Source organism: Dromiciops gliroides, chromosome 1, assembly GCF_019393635.1.
Source record: "Dromiciops gliroides isolate mDroGli1 chromosome 1, mDroGli1.pri, whole genome shotgun sequence".
In the NCBI taxonomy this organism is placed as follows: Eukaryota; Metazoa; Chordata; class Mammalia; order Microbiotheria; family Microbiotheriidae; genus Dromiciops; species Dromiciops gliroides.
In genome coordinates, this window is record NC_057861.1 from 482,916,518 (window position 1) to 482,937,606 (window position 21,089).

Below are 21,089 nucleotides of genomic sequence, written 5' to 3' on the forward strand. Positions count from 1 at the left end.
ATAAAGATAAAGTTTAAAAAAAAAATAAGACTATCCTATATATTTTCTCCTTTTCATGTCTAAACTCCTTGGGGAAAAAACTATCTACAAATAATGCCTCCTTTTTCCCTCCTTTTTTCAGTCATTTTTCAGTCATTTCTGACTCTTCATGACCCCATTTGGGGTTTTCTTGGTAAAAATACTGGAGTGGTTTGCCATTTCCTTCTCCAGGGGATAAAGGCAAACAGAGGTTAAGTGACTTGCCCAGGGTCACAGAGCTAGTAAGTGTCTGAGGCCAGATTTGAACTTTGTTCCTGACTCCAGGAATCTGGGATGCTAATACAATTAGCAATAGAACAATGAGGGGTTATAATGAGAAAAGGAAGCTTATTCTCTCTAATTAGAACTAGGCTTCCACAGAACTGGAACCATTCCAAACTCTATGTACAAAAAATCTTACCCTAATCTTCATTGTCCACTAGGCTGCCCTGTTCTGGACTCATCATTCATGAAAACTTTTCATCCTAAAAAATCATTTCCACTCTGGAATTCACATCTTGGAAACACCTTCTGCCCCTGCGCTTTTGAGATCTCTGTCTCTCTGTCTCTCTGTCTCTCTGTCTCTCTCTCTGTCTCTCTCTCTGTCTCTCTGTCTCTGTCTCTCTTTCTCTGTCTCTGTCTCTCTCTCTGTCTCTCTGTCTCTCTCTCTGTCTGTCTCTGTCTCTCTGTCTCTCTCTGTCTCTCTCTGTCTCTCTCTCTCTGTCTCTCTCTCTCTCTCTCTCTCTCTCTCTCTCTCTCTCTCTCTCTCTCTCTCTCTCTCTCTCTCTCTCTCTCTCGTAGAAGGTTCCCAACAGAACCACCATTTAAAGAGAGAACCCCGGGCATCCATATCTTTATTTCCCACCAGGCTGCATTCCTCTGAACTTATCCTTCCTGCTCCTGTAGGTGCTAGGTACTATCTCCATATCCCTCTCCCCTTTTCAGCTTCCTTTTATGTATTGTCTTCTCTTTTAGAATGGTTCCTTGAGGGCAGGGGCTGTTTTTTATTTTGCCTTGATTTATACTTCCAATGCTTAGCACCAGTGTCTTAGCACATAGTAAGTAAGCACTCAATAAATGGCTGTTGACTGGCTGAGAAGAGAGAGGAACAACTGCCCCCTGCTCCTATTGGCCCAGTAGTGTTGCCTCAATGACAGACTTCTACTACTTAGCTGAACACATCAGAACTAGAAGCAATAGGAAGTAAATTTAGGCTTAACGTAATGGAAAATTTTCTAAGAATTATCCCAAAGTGAAATAGGATGCTCAATAGATAGTGGGTTCTTCTTCACTAAAGGTCTCGAAGGAAAGTCTGAACAAAGAATTGTTAGGTCTGTTGCAGAGGAAACTATTTTTCAATTATGCGTTGGACAAGAACACCTTTGAGATGCACTTCAACTCTGAAATTCTGTGTGATTAAAATTAAAATGCACATCTTTTCTCTCCCGTAACAAACGTTAAACTACAAAGGTGAAAAATGATACCCACTCTCAATAACAACCACTTCACTAAGCAGTTTGGCTGAATTATTTAGGTAATCTGGTTTGATGGTGCTTTCTCAGGTAGTTGTTGGAAAGACTGTGCTATGTCAGAACAAAGCATATCTAGGAAGACATATTAATTGATGCAGGGTAACGTAAGAAGAGCCAGGAATGAAAATGAAAAAAAAAAAAAGGAAAAGGAAATTGAATTCTGTGTAACTATAATGACCAAATTTGGCTCTGGAAAAGAGATTTTAAAATGCACCTCCTTCCCTTGTAGAGGTGGGGGATTATTGGCATGATACAATGCACATATTGCAAGACTTGGTAGCTATTTTACTTATTTTTGCTATTTACATTTTTCATTTCTTTTCTTAGTTTAATCTTTTGTTACAAGGGATGTCTTCCTGGGTAGGGAAAGGCTATATTTGAAAACAGAGGTGATGTAAAAACAAAATTTTTTTTTAATTGGATCAACAGGAGGCAGCTAGGTGGCGCAGTGGCTAGAGCACCGGCCCTGGAGTCAGGAGTACCTGAGTTCAAATCCAGCCTCAGACACTTAACACTAGTTGTGTGACCCTGGGCAAGTCACTTAACCCTAATTGCCTCACTTGTTGTTTTAACTGTATCAATAAAAAAGAAGGAAAAATGTTCAAGAAAAAGCAGTGGACTGGAGGTTTGAAAACCTGAATTCAAGTCCCATTTCATCTACTGGGTAACCTGGAACTAAGTGCCTTCACCCGAGAGACACTGTAGGGGTTTTGAAAGAGGATTAGCTCTGGCTGGAATCAGATCTCATTAGCTGTGTGACCCGTGGCAAATCATTCAACTTCTCTGGCCATCAGTCTGCTCATCTGTAAAATGAGGGGGCTGCACTTGATGGTCTCTAAGGTCTCTGCAAGCTCTAAGTCTATGATACTATTAACTAGAGTTTATATAGAACTTTAAGGTTTGCAAAGCACTTTACAAATATTATCTCCTTTTATCCTCCCAACAACCCTGAGAGGTAGGTGCTATCACTATCCCCAGTTTACTGATGGCAGTCATAAGTCCAAGAGCTACTAAGTGTGGAAGGCTGGATTTCAACTCAGATCTTCCAGACTCCAGGACCAGCGCTCCATCCACTACACCACTAAGCTCCTTTAATGAAGCCTAAAACCTGGGTTCAAATTCTAACTGGACACACCACCTGGACGATTCTGGGTGAGTCATTTCCCCATCTCTGTACCTCAATGTTCCCATTTGTAAAATGGGCAGCCCGGCCGACAAAGTGCATTTCGGCTCCAGAGCTAGTATCAGGATTCTGAGTCTTAGCTTCCTCCTGTGTAAAATGAGGACGAAGGGATGCTCTCCAAAGTCCTTTCCTAAGTGGCAAAATGCTAAATCTACTAGTATTCACCAGCTCAGCGTCCTGAGGCTTAAGAGCAACCTAAAGCACGCGCCCCGCCGCCCCCGCCCCTTTCGGCCCCGCCCCTTCTGGAGGCCTTTTGGTCACGTGACAAGCTGCCTCTCATTTCCCTCTTTCCCTGGCTTCCTCCATTCGCCAGGTAGCTGGGGCGAGGAGGGGGCAGGGTTGGCTCCGGGAGGAAGTGACGTACGCTGGTGCCGGAAGTGGGACGATTTTTTCTTCTCCCTGCGTCCTGGTGAAGATCTTCCCCCCCACCGCTACCCCCGAGTTTAGTGGCAGTTCCCCGGTAGAGTCAAGATGTCGATTGAGATCGAGTCGTCAGAGTAAGTGCCGGGGACTAGGGAAAGACGAGGGACGGGGGGCCGGGCGGGCCAGGCCCCACGAAAGGGGAGCAGGAGGCGGGAGACTGCGGCCTGGACTCCGGGCCTGGGCCCCTGCGTTCCCCGCGTCCGACCTGATGAGGCCAGCCCAAAGTGTGAGGCTCTCCCCCGCCCCCCCACCTCCGGCGGCTCCTTCCTGCCTTGCTTTGCGTCCGTCTTAATCCGGCTGAGGGTCGCGGGGCGGAGAGCTTGGAAGGGACCCCAGAAAGTCCTTAGTCCGATATTTACATTTTACATATGAGGAAACTGAGGCCAGAAGGCGGGTGTGACTTGCCTAAGATCTCACATGGGTGGTCGTACAGTTGGAACTAGAAACCCCAGGCTTCTTCCCACTACCCATCCCCACTTACGGTGATAACCACGGAGCCACTGTACCAAGATTTTGTTGCTTCGGATAGTGTCATATTTATTATTATTATTATTATTATTATTATTATTATTATTATTATCATCTTGCTGTCATTTTATTCCCCAGGTGGATTTGAGCTGCCTCCCCCCCACACACACCCCGAGTTTTAGGACCTTTAAACTAGCGAAGACTGTAGGGAGGCAGGTTTGTAGTTCAAATAAACTAAGGATATATCTATTATATCATCAGGAATATGGCGCTCCATAAAATTGAAGTCCAGAATCTCAGACATTTGACGGAATTGTTCTTGATGGAGGAGGCCACCCAAGAACAAGAAATTATGTTCATCCTCTCATTAAACAAACATTAAATGCCGATTGTGTCTGGTGTGCTTTATAGTTCCTGCTGCCTGGCATTGTGTGCGTGTAAGGTGATCCCAGCTCTCAAAGAACCTTAGCTTCCAAGTTGACATTAAACGTGGGACTTTACTTTTTAAAACTCTCCTCCCCTCCCCATTTTGGTATCTTAAATTCAAAATAGAAATTTTTTAAAAATAATTAATAGGTTGTTGTGGAAAGAGGACTTAATATATAAAATGCTTTACTAATACAATATATTTTTATTATTAGCTCTTACCTATATTGAGAAATAGAAATGAGAAAACTGGTGTAGATATTTGCATGGTCAATGCGTTGTATCCAATTTGATAAACATTTACCATGGCCTTACTATTTGCTAAGTACAAGTATGAAGGAAGAGAGTTTTTTTGCTTTTGTATTTCAAACATGTAGTATAGTGCCTGATACATAGTGGTGCTTAATAAATACTTATTTAATTCTTGACCTTATGGAACTTAGAGTCTAGTAGAGAGATGTGACCTTTACATAAGTAATTAGGGGACCAGACTTCTGATTTCATTGAAATAGGGAAGGGGGTTGAGGGGAGAATTCCCATCATTAGACCACTAAGAGGTTAAGTGACTTGCCCAGTGTAACAGAGCTAGTTTATGTCAGAGGTGGTACTTACTCATACATTTTTATATATTAAGGTGAGGGAGTAAGTCTAAACTTGTACTTAATGATAAAGAATTTAAAAGTGAGTAGTGAAAAATACCACAGTAGAAGAATAGAAATAGCTTTATTGATTTATTTATTTGTGGTTCTTAACAAGAATAAGTTTAAATTTCTGGACAAAACCCTTGCCTGGCTAGCAAATTCCCTTGAGCATGAGTCTATTAACCTCAGGGTTATGTGCTCATTCTGCTTTTTATGAGAGGAAACATGATATAGAGGAGAGTGTACTGGACTTGGAATCTGGAAGACCTTAGTTTACCCTGAGCAAGTCGTTTAACCTCTCTGAACTTCAGTTTTTATTATCTGTAAAATTAAGGGGTTGGACTTAGTCATCTCCATGGTCCTTTACAGCAAAGCTTCTTTTTTTTTGTGGGGCAATGGGGGTTAAGTGACTTGCCCAGGGTCACACAGCTAGTAAGTGTCAAGTGTCTGAGGCCGGATTTGAACTCAGGTACTCCTGAATCCAGGGCCGGTGCTTTATCCACTGCACCACCTGGCAAAGCTTCTTAAACTGTGGGTGGCTAATGTAACTGAATGTGGAGGTTGTGAAAAATGTGGTGAAAGTAAAAGGTTACGTATCCCTATTTTATATACCTGGGGTCACTTAAAAATTTCTCAAGCAAAAAGGGGTCGCAAGGTTCGAAAACAGTTTTAAAAGCCCTGCTTTACAGCACTAAATCTGTAATACTACAGTTAAATTTATGGCATATTTCTTCTTTTTTAGTGTTATACGTCTCATCATGCAGTACTTGAAAGAAAATAGTTTACATCGAGCCTTAGCCACTTTGCAGGAGGAGACAACTGTGTCACTGAATACTGTGGACAGCATAGAGAGTTTTGTAGCAGATATTAACAGTGGACATTGGGATACTGTTTTGCAAGCTATACAGTCCCTGAAATTGCCAGACAAAACACTGATTGACCTCTATGAACAGGTAAAATTTATGTTTGTGTCCTTTTAGCATGATTCATGCCCTTCAAAATAATATGTTCAAGTATGAATGCCATTCAATTTTTATTTCTCTAGTAGCATAAGAGCCAATGAAGAATTGTTCTTAATTCAATAATGAAATTGTCTGTGTTCAAGATGTTTAACTGATCAGAATTTATCTCCCTTCTCTGGTCAGCATACTGTACTTCTGCCTCTACCACTATCTCACTCCTCCTAAACTTGTTCTTCATGGTCACTGTGACCTCTGGTCCTTCAGGCCCTCCCACTTCTCCTAGTTATCACTCTTATTTATTGAGACTTCATTTCTCTTCCCTCACAGTTTTAGCCCCATAGTAAACCAGTTCACTGATCTCCACCTTTGAATCCCTTCTTAAGCCCATTGTTCTCACCTCAACCCTGTTCACTCCCATCATAAATTTACTCTTCACCTATTAGAGCTAATGAATGCTGCTACAGGAAATAGTGAAACTGTATAGACGGAATCTACCAATGATCCATATTATTTTACTGCACCTGTGCCTTCAAACACTACACAGCAATCCTTTTCTATCAGTAGCTGTTGCAAACTTTCCCAAGCTTCAAGCTTCTTCCCTAATACTTCTCAACAGATAGCCTCACCTTCTCCTTTACTAAGAAGAATGAGACCATCTGAATGAGCACCCTCATATTTCCTCCATACCTCAAAGCATTTATGTCTTCACTCATCCTTGCCTCCTTTTTTCAGGTCTCAAGAGAATGAAGTGATCTTTCTCTTTGTAAAGGTTAACTATTCAAATTTGTATCTTTGATCCCTTTCCTTCAGCTTATACCAACAATTACTGTGTCTCACATCTTCAGTTTCTCCCTAATGCCCAGCTTTTTCCTTGTCACCTACAGATAAGCTCCAAACATCCAAATCTTTCCCTTTCAGTTCTAAAAGTGCTGAAAGAAAGGCTACATTTGCTTCAACCACTTCCTACCCATTTTCTCCTCAACCCCTTATAGTCTGGCTTTCAAGTTTCACTGTTCTGTCTGTAAAAATCACTGTTCAGACTCTCTCTCTCTTTCTCACTAATGACCATTGCTAAATCCAGTGACCAGGGCAGCTAGGTGGCACAGTGGATAGAGCACTGGCCCTGGATTCAGGAGGACCTGAGTTCAAATCCAGGCTCAGACACTTGACACTAGCTATGTGACCCTGAGCAAGTCACTTAACCCTCATTGCCCTGCAAAATAAATGAATGAATGAATAAATAAATAAATAAATAAATGAATAAATAAAATCCAGTGACCTTTTGTCAGTACTCATCCTTGACCACTATACTCTCTCCTCTCATGGTTTGTCCTAAATTCACATGCTTCCCTTGGCTTCTACTCTCTCAAGATTTCCTCCTCCCTTTCAGACCAGAAAAACCACAATCATGGAGTTGGAAGGAACTTCAGAGTCCAGACCAGGAATGTAAGGCTGGTTCAATATTAGGAAAACTATAATTGATCATATTAACAACAAAAAACAGTTCATTTATTCAGTGACAGAGAAAGCTTTTGACAAAATACAACATCAATTCCTGTTTAAAAGCATGAGAATATGGGGCGGTTAGGTGGCACAATGGATAAAGCACCGGCCCTGGATTCAGGAGTACCTGAGTTCAAATCCGGCCTCAGACACTTGACACTTACTAGCTGTGTGACCCTGGGCAAGTCACTTAACCCCCATTGCCCTGCAAAAAGACAAAAAAAAAGCATGAGAATAAATGGAGCTTTCCTTAAAATGATAAATAGTAGCTATTTAAAATCAAGATCAAGCATTCTCTGTAATAGGGATAAACTAGAAGCCTTTTCAGTAAGATCAGGAGTGAAGTCAGGGTGTCCGTTATCACCATTACTATTCAGTATTGTTCTAGAAATGCTAGCTATATATAACAATAAGACAAGAAAAAGATGTTAAAGGAATCTACACAGGCAATGAGGAAACCACCCTTGTGCAACATTGCAGGATTTAAAACAAACCCACACTAATCATCAGTATTTCTCCATATTGCCAACAAAGTCCAGCAGTAAAAGAATAAGAAATTTCCATTTTTAAAAAACTTTCTTTTTCTTCATTTCTTTTTCTTGGAACAAGGCTCATGTGGACATTTGTTTTGCATGTCTTTGTTCTTGTTATGGGTTTTGTTTTTCTTGCCTTCTCAGTGGATGGGGGAGGGGATAGGAGGAAAGATAACATTTGGAACTGAATATAAAATTGAATTTTAAAAAAACTTTTTCGAATGAAAAGACAGTCTATCTAGCTAATTCAACTTGTATCTGAATAGGGATTCCCTCTGCAGCATCCCCAAGAGGTGATCATCCAGTTTCCACTTAAAGACCTCCAGGAAGCAAGAATCTCTTAACCTCCTGAGGATTCTCTTCCATTTTCCAACAGTACTAACTTAGGAAAGTTTTCCTTGTATCAAGCCATAAGTTGCTACTCTGTACCTTCCACCTCTTGCTACTAATGTATCCTCTGAGACCAAGCAAAACAAATCTCTCTTCCCACATGCAAACCTTTCACATAACTGAAGAGAGCTGTTATGACTCTCCTCACTTTGCTCTTCTCTGTGCTACACAGCCCTCGATCTTTGTAGGACATGGTCTAGAGGCCTCTCCCCCCCCTTGTGCTCCTGAATGCTCTCCAGCTTAAATGTCCTTCCCAGAATGTCGCACTCAAAACTGAACACAATACTCCAAATGTGATCTGACCATGGCAGAATCCAGTAAGACTATTTTCTCAGTGCTGTGCCTCAGTGCAGCCTTAAGGTCTCTCCTCTTGTAAAAGTTATTGTTAGAGACTTAGGGAGAAGAGTAATAATCCTCATAACAACAGGGCACCAAAAGAAGGAAAGACCCATTCTTAGTGGGTCGTCCCTTCTCAATCTTTTTCTGGTTTATCTTCCTCCTCCTAGCTTCTAAATATTCCCTCAATACTTTTGTCCTAACCTTTTTTTTCTTTCTATTCTACACACTTTGCCTTAGTGATCTCATCTACTTCCATGGGTTCATTTACCAGATCTATTGTATTGTTACTTGAGGTTTTTATGCCTTGGCGCTCGCTGGCCTGGGGCTTGCAAACCACACGGTGCTCCACCCACTGGTTGTAGCCATTGCTGGGGCTCTGGCACCTCACATCATCACCACTCGACAACTACATGGGCCTGGCAAAATTGTAATGATTGGAAGCCTAGTGAGGGCAGTCATGTGACTGTCAGAGCGGCCATCCCATTGGCTGGGACTGTGTGGAGTGTTTCTAGGTTTGGGGGAGGAGAATTGGGCATTCTAGGTGGAAGCTGGAAAGCAACAAGCGTTCTGCTGCGTATTTTCAGCTGATTCCTGGGCGGTGGTATTTTTTTCAGGTATTATAATTTCCCTTTCCCCATTTTATTTCCTTTCCCTTGATCCTACTGATCCTGTTTGTGGGGGGGTTTTTTAAGTTTGTTCTTGTTAAAATAAATCTTGTTCTGTTTTGAGGGAGGCTGCCAGTCTCCTTCCTTGCCCCAATATTGCAGAGAGCCGCTTAGCTAGCACTCCCCAGTTAAAAATTGGTCCCCACACTATGCAGTTACTGCCAAATCTATGTAACCCTAATGTCTTCCTTGAGTCCTCCATATCCAGTTGCCTGATGGACATCTTCATTTGGATGTCCCACCTCAATCTCAGCTTGTCCAAAACTGAACTAAACATCCTCCCCCCATTACCAAATCCACCTTATTTCTGTTGATGACATCATTATCTTCCCAATCACCTAAACTGAAAATCTCCTAGACATCTTTGACTATTTCTTCTTCCCCCATCCAGTCATTTGTCAAGTCCTGTTATGTCTGCTTCCCAAGCATCTCTCATATTCATCCTTTTTTCCCCATTCTCACCACCAATACCCTAGTTCAGACCCTCATCACTTCTAGCCTTTACTGCTGTAATGGTCTTTCCACTGATCTTGCTTCTATTCTTTCACCTATCTTGGGACCGGGAGAGGGTGGGGGAGCAATGAGGGTTAAGTGATTTGCCCAGGGTCACACAGCTAGTAAGTGTTAAGTGTCTGAGGCCGGATTTGAACTCAGGTCCTCCTGATTCCAGGGCCGGTGCTCTATCCACTGTGCCACCTAGTTGCCCCTTCGCCTATCTTCTAACTATCCTTCCCATAACTGCCAAAGTAGCCTTCCTGATGCTCCATTCCAAACATCACTCCCCTGCTCAGAAGTCCCCTAGGATAAACTACACATGCCTTAGCTTGGCATTTAAGGCCTTCCACATTAGGCCTGTTGCTTTCCTTATTAGCCATTTTTCACATTACTTCCCTTAGGTACTATACCTTTCAATCCAGCACAGTGTCTGTCACATGGTAGGCACTCCAAATTCAACATGTTGTCTCCCACCTCCATGCTTTGAAACAGGTCATTTATTCATCATGTTCTTCTTCATCCCTATATTTCAAAAACTTCTTACCGTAAGGTTAAACCCACGTTATTTACCTCATCTCCCAACACAGCGTTCTCTCCCTTCTCATATATTGTGAAAGCACTTTGGTTCTCTCTTTTGCCCCCATCACACCCTACTTTGTACTTTGTTTACCTGTTATAACCCACCAACCCTACCACTACACTTCATAGCACAAGAGAATATATCATCTTTGAGAGTAGGGGCTGGTTTGTTTTTATCTTTGTTTCCCCATCTAGGATAGTCTTGTATATATAAGCACTTACTAAGCTCCTTAAGGTCAGGACCTCTTTCACATCTGTTTTTGTGTTAGGCTTAATAAATTTTTGTTGATTGAATTGCTTAAAGTAAAAATAGGGAAATTGCTTCATATCTCTTTTACTGTTATGAGTCCAGTCATTATCAAAAGGAAATCCTTGATGTTGACAGCTGCTGACTGATCAGGGTGATGGTTGCTGAAGGTTGGAGGGTCTGTGGCAATTTCCTAAAATAAGACAACAATGAAGTTTGCCACATGGATTGACTTTTCCTTTTACTTGAACACTTAGAGGCCTAATTTCAATATTATTGTATCTCAGGGAATAGGGAAACTTGAAGAGATGGAAATAATCAGTTACTGGAGCAGTCAGAACACATATTTATCATTTGAATTCACCATCTTATATGGGCACAGTTTGTGGTGCCCCAAAACAATTACAATAGTAGCACAAAAAGATCACTAATCACATGTCACAATAACAGACATAATAATATTGAAAAAGCTTAAAATATTGTGAGAATTACCAAAACATGACACAGACACAATGTGAGCACATGCTGTTGGAAAAAATGCACCAATAGAGTTGCTTGATGCAGGACTGCTACAACCTTCGATTTGTTGGTTTTTTTTTTAAACCTGCAATATCTGCAAAGTGCAATAAAGCAAAACATAATAAATTATGTATGCCTGTATCTATATGCTGAGAGGAAAGAAAAACAATAGATTAAAAAATGATGGCTGGAGATTGCAGAATTTAAGCTGTTATAGTCACTTTTGTAGGCCAATCAGGTCAAATAAAACTTTTAATTTCCTAATAACTGATGATATCTTAGCAATATTTTTAGCTTAAAAATTTAACTGAAGTTTTTAACTAAAAGAAGACCTTGAAAATGCTCATTCTTTTTTTCTCATAATTGTCTAGGTTGTTCTGGAATTGATAGAACTTCGTGAATTGGGTGCTGCCAGATCTCTTCTGAGACAGACTGACCCTATGATCATGTTAAAACAAACTCAGCCAGAGAGATACATTCATCTCGAGAACCTTTTGGCCAGGTCCTATTTTGATCCTCGTGAGGTATGCTTGTAATATTGAAAATATTAGCAGATCTCTTACTATGTTTCTGGGATTGTTTTTCCTCATTAATTTGAATTTTTAAAATACCTGTATTATTAGATTGCAAGGGACCTTATCAATCATCTAAAGTTTCTAGCGGTTCTTAACATAGTGTCCATGAACTTTTTAAAAATATATTTTCATAACTGTATTTCAGTAGCATTTGTTTCCTTTATGACATTATATATTTTATTTTATTCATTTAAAAATATTCTCAAAAGGGGCCCTTTGGCTTCACTAAACTGGGGGGGGGGGATGATAGAAAAAAAGATTAAAATCTACTGATCTAAACCTTAATTTAACTGACAAGAAAAAGTGAGACCTCTAGAGATTATCTAAGGTCACACCAACATAAAGAGGCAAAAACTATGACAAAAACCCAGGGCCTTTGAATCCAAATTCAGTGCTCTTTCCATGACACCATTAGAAATTTGCATCAATTAGATCCCTTGTTTATCTATTTTCTAAATGCTTCCTTTTTCACATCAGATAGTTGTATGTTGGCTAAAGTAAAATTGTTCAGAATGTTTAATTCTAATGGACTTTCCACTTTAGCATAACCATTTTTTGGACACAGGTGTCTGCCAGGAACCTTTTGGGTATGTATCTCAGTGTATAAGAACGTAGATACTGATGTGTACACACTTGACCAAGCCACCAGCCTTAGAGTTCTCCATTGTGTCTCAAGCATGCTCCTATCTTTAGTTAACATGAACATGATAGCTGAAATCTAGCTAATCTAAAAGCCTAATTTTAGTAATAGTGCATCACATTTACATAGTCCTTTAAAAATTCTGTGCTCACAACTCTGTTGTAGGCAATACAAATATATTTGACATAGTGAGGTGAAGGTTCTGAGGTGAGGGGGCCCATGATTCACATGACTTCTAAGTGGTAGAGGTAGGACTTTAATCACTATCTCCAAATACCAGTGTGCTTTCCTGCCTCTCGGTAGTTTGGTCTTCCTCCTTAGCAAAATGTTTAGCTCTCCTTAATGGGATGGCAAGGAATAAGAATGTAATATTATTAAAATGATGAAGAAAGCAATTGCATAGAAAATAGGAGAATAAAAGTAATGTACTTAAATTTCCGAGTTAAATTGAGTGTTTAAAATGAATGAATGAATGAAACAGAACAATTTGTTGACTATGAGTTGTTAGCATGAAAAGTTAGGGGAATACATCATCAAACATTTATTAATGTGTACTGTGTTCCAGACCCTGGGGATGAATAGACAAAAATGAAACACTTCTTTCTCTCAAGGAGGTTACATTTTATCAGGGAAGATATAATGATGTTCATGAATAAAAATATATACATAATAACTACAAAGTAAATTTGGTGTGGGAATAAGGCACCAGCCATGGGTGGGGATCAAGAACGGTTTTATATAGAAGGTAGCACTTGGGCAAAATTTTGAAAGAAACAAAAGAACCTTAGAGGTGGAAGTGAGAAGACATATTGGACATAATTGGCATTTGGGACATAGTAAAAGAATATGGAGTTGGGAAATGGAAAGTTTTGTCGTGTGTGAGCAATAAAGAAGGCAACTAATGTTTAATAAGGCTGAAAAGATAGGTTGGGGGCAGATTATGAAAAGCTTTAAATGTCAAGCAGGGTAGTTCATATTTTATCTCAGAAGCAATAGATATGGGTTTCTTAACCTTTTTGTGTGTCATAGACCCCTGGTCAGTCTGATGAAGTCTGTGAACCCCCTCTCAGGTAATGTTTTCACAGCATAAAATATATAGGATTACAAACGATTATATTAGAAAATTATATTGAAATTGTGTTTTTTTTTTAAATGTAAGTTCACAGACCCCAAGTTAACTAGAGTTTACTGAGTAGGGAACTGCATGGTAGGACCTGTGCTTGAGAAAAATCACTTTAGCAGAAGGGTGAAGGATAGGGTAAAGAAGGAGAGACCACTTACGGAGGCCTTTGGAAGCCATTACATTAACCTCATCTGAACTGCAAGTGAGAGACAATGAGGGCCTGAACTAGGGTTGCATTGTAGAGGTAGAAATGATAAGTTTTGGTAACTAAGTGAATATGTAGGGTGAAGGAGCCTGCAGTCAGAGATATAACTCTGAGGTTGGAAATTTGCAAGCCTGGAAGGATAGTGGCACCCTCAGCAGAAATAGGGAAATGCAGAAAAGATATGCTTTGTCCAGAAAGACAAGTTCAATTTTGGATTTGCCGAGTTTAAAATATTCAATTAACAATTGGAGATCCTTAGCTAAAGCTGAAGGGAGAAAAGAGGTGTCTAAATAAATCTGAGAACTATCTGCATAGAGATGGGAACCAAACCAATGGGAACTAATGAGTTCACTAAATGAGTGAGAAATATTAGAAGTGGGCTCAGAACTTCCTTTTGGACCCACAGTTAGGAGACATGATATAGATGAGATGGGAAAGAAGAGAACCAAGAGAGAATAGTGTCACAAAAACCCAGAGAGACTTAAGTGCCAGGCTAGGAGGAAATGGTTGTCAAAGTGTCAGATCTCACATAGAAGTCAAGAAGAATGAGTTTTAAAGCCTTTCACAAGCTAACCCCAAGCTATATTTTCCACATCTTTATACCTCACTCTCCTTCCTTTACACTCTAGGCCAGCCAAACTGGCCTCTCATTCATGGGCAGCATTCCTCCTCCTGTCTTGTGCATTTTTGCTGCCTGTCCGCCATGCATGGAATAGACTCTCTCTTCACCACTTCCTCACAGAATTCCTTGCTTCTTCAATACCACTCAATGATCCCAACTGATTGTGCTCACCCTCCCTCCCTAACTTCCTTGCATTTATTTTGTATTTATTCCTTATGTATATGTTGTCTTCCCCAATAGGATATAGGCTTCTTCAACACTTGTCTTATCTGTTGTATCCCCAAGCTCAACATAATACTGACACCTATAAGTCACTTAACAAGTGCTTGTTGATTAATTTAGCAGTTAAGAGATTATAGAAAGGGCAGCTAGATGGCGCAGTAGATAGAACACCGGCCCTGGAGTCAGGAGTACCTGTGTTCAAATCCGGCCTCAGACACATGACACTTAACAGCTGTGTGACCCTGGGCAAGTCACTTAACCCAAATTGGCTCACTAAAAAAATAAAAAACAACAACAAAAAAAAAAACCCTCATTGCCCAGCAAATTTAAAAAATAATAATAACAATAGTAATGGCCACCACTTGAATGTTTGCAAAGCACTGTCTAAACTACTTACAGAAGTTAGTAATTTTCCCCCATAAAAAAAAAATTTTTTAAGAGATTATAGAACACTTTGGAGGGAAAAATTTCAGTTAAATGATGAGACTCTGAAAGCCAGATGAATAAGTGGGACAGCTAGGTGGTGCAGTGGATAGAGCACTGGCCCTGGATTCAGGAGGACCTGAGTTCAAATCTGGCCTTAGATCCTTGACACGTACTAGCTGTGTGACCCTGGGCAAGTCACTTAACCCCAATTGCCTCACCAAAAAAAAAGAAGAAGAAGTAAATAAGTGAGAAGAGAGGAGGTAGAGATAACATATAGACAGCTTTTTCTGGGAATTTTGGTGTCCTAGTAGGGAGAGATGCACAATGATCACTGGAGGAGATGGTAGAGACCAATGAGGGTTTTTTTCAGGAATGGACAAGACTTGGATGTGTTTGTAAGAATCAGTGCAGGTGTCAGTAAACAGATAATTAAAGCTAAGAAAGAGAGGTGGGAATGATGGGAAAAGATGGAAGGGAATGAAATCAAAGATGAAAAAAAGGATCACCTCTTCATCAGAAACTAGAGTAAATGAGGAGGGAGTGGGTATGATGATGTTAAGGGGTTCTGAGATGTAAAGAAGAGGCTCTCTTCTTAGTAAAGCATGGTAGGTCCTCAGCTGAAAAGGATGCAATGGGGAGGAGAGGCAATGGTGTGCTAGGCTTGACAAGAAAGGGGAAGGTTTAGAACAACTTCTGGAGAGTGAATTAGAAAACAGGGAAGAAAATAGGAGGAAAAAGTCTTATCTTGCTATGTGATAAGTTGAGTCTTTTTTGAAAAGTTTTTTAAAACAGTGTAAACAATGATCAGCAATTATTTAAACTGTTTTAAACATAATGGGATGTACAAGGTGACTTTATGTTGCCATTCCTCTCATTATTCTCCAAAAATTGGGTGTGCAAATTTGGGGCCTTTTAAAAAAATAAGCCTATAATCCACAGTTCAGCTAGTTTTCCATAGTGATAGTTATTTTAGAATGGTAATGGAATTTTTCAAAGTGACTTTATCAATGCCTTATAACCATTCTTCTTGGAGTGATTACCACCTCTGGCCCTTTACCAGGCTTATCCGGATGGAAGCAGCAAAGAAAAAAGAAGAGCAGCCATTGCACAGGCTTTAGCTGGAGAAGTCAGTGTTGTACCCCCATCACGTCTTATGGCACTGTTGGGACAGGTAAAGGACTATGCATTATTGTGTACAAATAGGCTTTACAAATTTAAAAAGGTCTTCTCCCAAACTAGGGTCTGCTTATGTGTCAACAGCTGATCCCTCAAGGCTACCAAGGAAGGTACACAGAAAACTTAATAAATCTAACCCTTCCTTTTTTACTGATACCTTTTGTTTTTATATCATTTCCATTTCCAAATATATCCTTTCCCCAGAGATCCACCCCTTTTAACAAAAAATTGAAAGAGAGATAAAAGACATTTCACCTAAACTAATCAACACATTAACTGAATCTAACAGTACATTATGCCGTGTTCCTTCCCAATTCTGCACAATGGAGGCAGATGCAGTTTCTTTATTCTTCGGGGTCAAGCTTGGTCATTATAATTACATAACATTAAATTTCATCTTCTTTTTCCTTTTGCTGACTTTCCTTCTTTACTGTCTACAGCCTTATGAGTACACTTGAACTATTTGCCAGTCTGTGTTCTGAGAATTTATTTTTAAACTCCACTATGTTAGGGTTAAGCTGTAGAACAGACAATTGGTTTTCATAGATGTTTCAAACTGGATTTCTTTCAATATCCTTTTAGGCTCTGAAGTGGCAACAGCACCAAGGTTTGCTTCCTCCTGGTATGACTATTGATTTGTTCAGAGGCAAAGCAGCTGTAAAAGATGTGGAAGAAGAAAAGTTTCCTACACAGTTAAGCAGACACATTAAGGTAGAGTACTCAACATTTTATTTCGCTTGGCAAATTAATTATCATTTTTTAACATATCTTCAGTATTGTGTCTAGTTTCTGACGTGCTCCTCTCTGCTATTAGGAATGTTACATTCTAATCCCAGGCATAACTCAGATGCATATAGTGTTTTATGGTTTGAAAAGTACTTTCCTCACAACAGCGATTTAAGGTAGCTCAAGTACTATTACCCCCCATTCTACTGATTAAAATAAATATTTATTGAATTCAATGAGGAAACTGGAGGCTCAGAGAAGTTTCAGTGACTTGCTCACAGACCCAGAACAGTTTACTGTCAGACCTAGAATTTGAACCCTGATTTCCTTATTTCCAAGTCCAGACAATTATTATAAAAAACATGAGTAATTTATTTAATTTTGTTGTTCATTCTTTAACATGTAGATTAATGAAAATTAGAAATGTGAATTTAGCCTAATTCCTAGGGGTTTATTTGTTCAGCAGTTTGTAGACCCCTACTTTTTTCTCTTCTATACTACTGATTATCAGCTGGGTTTTTTTCTGCTTCTTAATATCCAAATTATTTAAGAAGGGTTTTACTCAGTGATGTTGCCATTTGCATTATGTTGCAGCCTCAGCGCTTTATTTTGTAATCCCTATGTGGGTTTTCAAGTTAAACTTAATACAGATATTGCAAGGCATTTTTTAATCCATTGAATCTTTAACAATGATAGTGTATTGAATTGGTCTTTTGTATTACATTTCAACTTTCACATTAAGATTATTTTTAGAGACTATTAAGTGTCTACTAAGTACTTAAGCATTTTTATAAGGGTGAAGTAGCTAAAGAGAGGCTTTATAACATAGTGGATACAGAACTACCCTGCCTCTGTGAGATACTACCTATATGACCATGGGCAGGTCACATAACTCCTCAGTGCTATAGCCAACCTGAAGATTCTAAGTGAGAGATGAGTTGCCCTTCTATATCAGTAGAGGGATTTCCTTGTATTGATAAAATCAAGACCCCCTTAGGGGTTATGTGACTTGCCTCTGGTCACATAGGTTGCATGTGACAAGCCAGGCCTTCAACCTAAGTCCTCCTGACTACAAAGTTAGTTCTCTGTTCACTATATAACAATAAACAAGCATCTAAGTGGTAAAGTGGATAGAGTCCTGGACCCGGAAGTCAGGAAGATCCAAATTCAAATCCTTCCAGAGACACTTACCTAGCTTTATGACCCTGGGCAAGTCACTTAACCTATCTCAACCATAGCTTCCTCTTCCCCACCCCCAGGAAAAAAGTAGATAAGGAACTTGTGAGGATTTATGAGTTGTGTGGTCTCTATTAAAATGTATTGTGTCATTATCTTAATTTAAGTAATGAAAAGTACCTAAATATATTATTATTGAAAATGTCTATATGAAGAAAGAAATTTGAGAAGGTTTCAGATGTAACTCTAAACTAAAGGTGAAATTGATTCCTATAAATACCTATCCTTAAGGGGAAAACTAGGTAGAATCTGATATAGTCTCTTAGAACTAGTGACACTTTTTGCTATTAGTCCTGTTATAAAGTAGTAAAATGTTGAACTGAAGGACCTTGGCAAAAATTAGTCTAAAAAAACAACTCTTCTTCTCTGCCAAAAATATCTCTGAAATTCCAAAGAAAAGACCCCTCAGAAAACAGACATTTGCTTTTCTCTGTTTTTCCCTTATAACTTTCAGTGAGATCAACCAAAGAATTCTTAATTTATTCTATGAGATAGTCCAACATTGCCATAGGATTAGGGTTTAGATGAAGAGAAAAGCCTTCAGTAAAATATATGTCTTGTTTGTTTGTTTGTTTGTTTAAACCAGTTTGGCCAGAAATCACATGTGGAATGTGCTCGATTTTCTCCAGATGGCCAGTATCTGGTCACTGGCTCTGTTGATGGATTCATTGAAGTATGGAACTTTACAACTGGAAAGATTAGAAAGGTAATGTAATTTAAAGTGCTTAGCTATGAAATCTGAAATCTTAAATGTGGTAGAGAAAAGAATATGCCTGAAACTGTCATAGAGAAATGAGTTAAGAAAATGGAAGACTGCTAGTTAGAATGAATGTAAGTTCCTACTGTGTACTGAGCACTGTGCTAGGTTCTTGGAGTACAAAGGTAAAACTGAAATAGTTCCTGCCTTCAAGTAAGTTACATTCATTTGAGAGAAAACAACATGTACACAAAAAAGTAAATAGAAAGTAATTTTGGGACGGGCAGGAACTAACAATGTGGAGGATTGCACTTGAGTGAGCCTTGGAAGGTGTGGGGATCATGTGACCAACAACCGAGCATAACAGGAATTTTTCTCCAATCCTCCTGACCTTCCAGACCTCTCCAGAATAAGAGTTATGCACAAAAAATAAAGCGATTTCAGCTGTTTTCCTTGGTCTAAGGCACCAAGAACTTAAACAAAATTAAGTATTCAAGGAATTAACTGCTGAGACAGTTAATCTTTAACTCCTAATGAATTTGTGCAATACTCTGTCCTCTACTGCCCACCCCACTACAGTAGCAGTGCTGAATAAGCCAACACAACAAAATTCAGCTCTAACCTTTTCCCCTTGCAGTGCTTTGGAAATCCAAATGGCAGAGCCTTGCTCCCCCTGGGCCAGCAGTGTAGCAAAAGAGCTCAACCAGGGGGCAGCTAGGTGGCGCAGTGGATAGAGCACCGGCCTTGGAGTCAGGAGTACCAGAGTTCAATCCGGCCTCAGACACTTAACACTTACTAGCTGTGTGACCCTGGGCAAGTCACTTAACCCCAATTGCCTCACCAAAAAAAAAAAATTGTTAAATTTCACTATTCTACTAAAAACATATTGTGCAAGTGACCAGTAGGAAAAACTCAAAATGCAAAAGAAATTAAAATAACAGAAGACTCTTTTGCACATACCCAAAGTCACAAGAGAAAATGGAATGTGTTCTAAAAAGCAAAGGAACTCGAGGTACAATTCTACTCTACCTACCATTAATGACACTCACTAAAAAAGAAGCAAGCATTTGAAACATTCCTCAAGAAAATCACATCTGAAGAAATTATTTGCTTTTCAAATACCTCAGACAATAGATATACAAGAAAGGTGAACAAACAGTATCAAACAAGGGCAACAACAAAAGAGAGTTCTATCTAAATGCACACAAGAAGGCTAGGGGGGAAACAGAAGTCAAAAAGAAGTATGGGTAGAGAGAAAGGCGTGAAACATCACAAACTAAACCTCAAAACACCCCCTCACACACCTACAGGTGAATCATTACAGATTCACTGAAGTTACAGAATAGGAGGGTTCATAGGAGTATTGAAGGAAGGAAGAAAACGGGAATATATGAAGTACCCTAATTAAGTCAAAAGCTAGCAATGAAGGAAAAATAATTTCTTTAGTCTCTTAAGAAGAAGAGAGTGTATAAGAGAATGGGCAAGGAAGGAAAGGAGTGGGTTTGGGAGCCAGGGAAGAAAGAGGAAAATCTTGTTTTAGTGATGGCTAAGGTACCACTGATGAATGCTTCCATGGGAGAAGAGGAAACCTCTAAAGGGAGAACAGGAGCTTACAATGGATAGAATGTGCAGGGATTTGGTAATTAGAGGAACCAGTCATCCTGCATCAGGAGAAAGGGAGGCAGAGCTTCTGGGAATAGCAACACCCAGAAGAGTAGGAGAACATACACCTAAGGAGGAGATTTCAAGGCAAATGGGGGAAAAAGTAACCATGAAAAGGCAAAGGTCAAAAATGAACTACACAACCAGGCACAGAGGAAAATTTCTTCCATGAGGCAGAATCCTCTCTTTTACCTGCAAGAATGAGTATTTCTAAATGGGAGACACAGCAGAAAAGGGGACCAGGGTGGGGAGGGAGAAGATCTATGAAGCAATAACAAACTATTTAGAAAAAGAACCCAAAAAAGGTATCATAGAAGCTCTAATTCCATGAGGAAAACAAAGAATGAAGGACTAAATAAGCATAAGGTCCAGAAATCAAAAGCTAGAATAGACAGGGAAGAGGAATAATGAAGAAAAGGGAAAGAAATCTCTTGCAGAAAAAGAAGCCAAAAAAATGAATTTTACAAGTTGAATGGGTGATTTTACTTGATTGGTTAGAGGCAGGGAAGAGAGTAAGAATTTTTTAAAATAGATCAAAGCAAGAAAGAAAAAAGAACTAATAAGCAGAACTTTTAACACTAGAGAAAAGGATAAAAAAAACAAGAGGTGGGACTTGCAAGCAAGAGGAAGAGAGTTGGTGGGAATGACTGTCTTAAAATACACTAAGCTGAAATAATTGAGATGGTACTGTGTTTACAGAGGAAGAGGAGGGTGGGGGGAATCCCAAATTTGGAGGGGGAAAAATTAAACAAATGGAGGGAAATAAAAACCCAACTCATAACTTTAAATGGGAATAGATTAAACAATCCAGTAAAATGAAAAAAGTGATAGACTGCTTATAAAAACAAAATCTCAC

At 39.5% G+C, this 21,089-nt stretch overlaps 1 protein-coding gene across 1 annotated transcript in view; it reads left to right on the forward strand.

Annotated features, from left to right (window-relative positions):
* The first annotated feature begins 3,070 nt into the window (after positions 1 to 3,070).
* SMU1 (SMU1 DNA replication regulator and spliceosomal factor) overlaps positions 3,071 to 21,089 on the forward strand; it is a 35,699-nt gene continuing 17,680 nt past the window's right edge. Inside the window, exons 1-6 of the mRNA XM_043977963.1 lie at positions 3,071 to 3,230; positions 5,434 to 5,644; positions 11,295 to 11,447; positions 15,797 to 15,907; positions 16,495 to 16,623; positions 18,461 to 18,580. Of these exons, the coding sequence (XP_043833898.1) occupies positions 3,205 to 3,230; positions 5,434 to 5,644; positions 11,295 to 11,447; positions 15,797 to 15,907; positions 16,495 to 16,623; positions 18,461 to 18,580 (750 nt within the window). The 5' untranslated portion in view covers positions 3,071 to 3,204. The remainder of the gene's footprint in view (positions 3,231 to 5,433; positions 5,645 to 11,294; positions 11,448 to 15,796; positions 15,908 to 16,494; positions 16,624 to 18,460; positions 18,581 to 21,089) is intronic.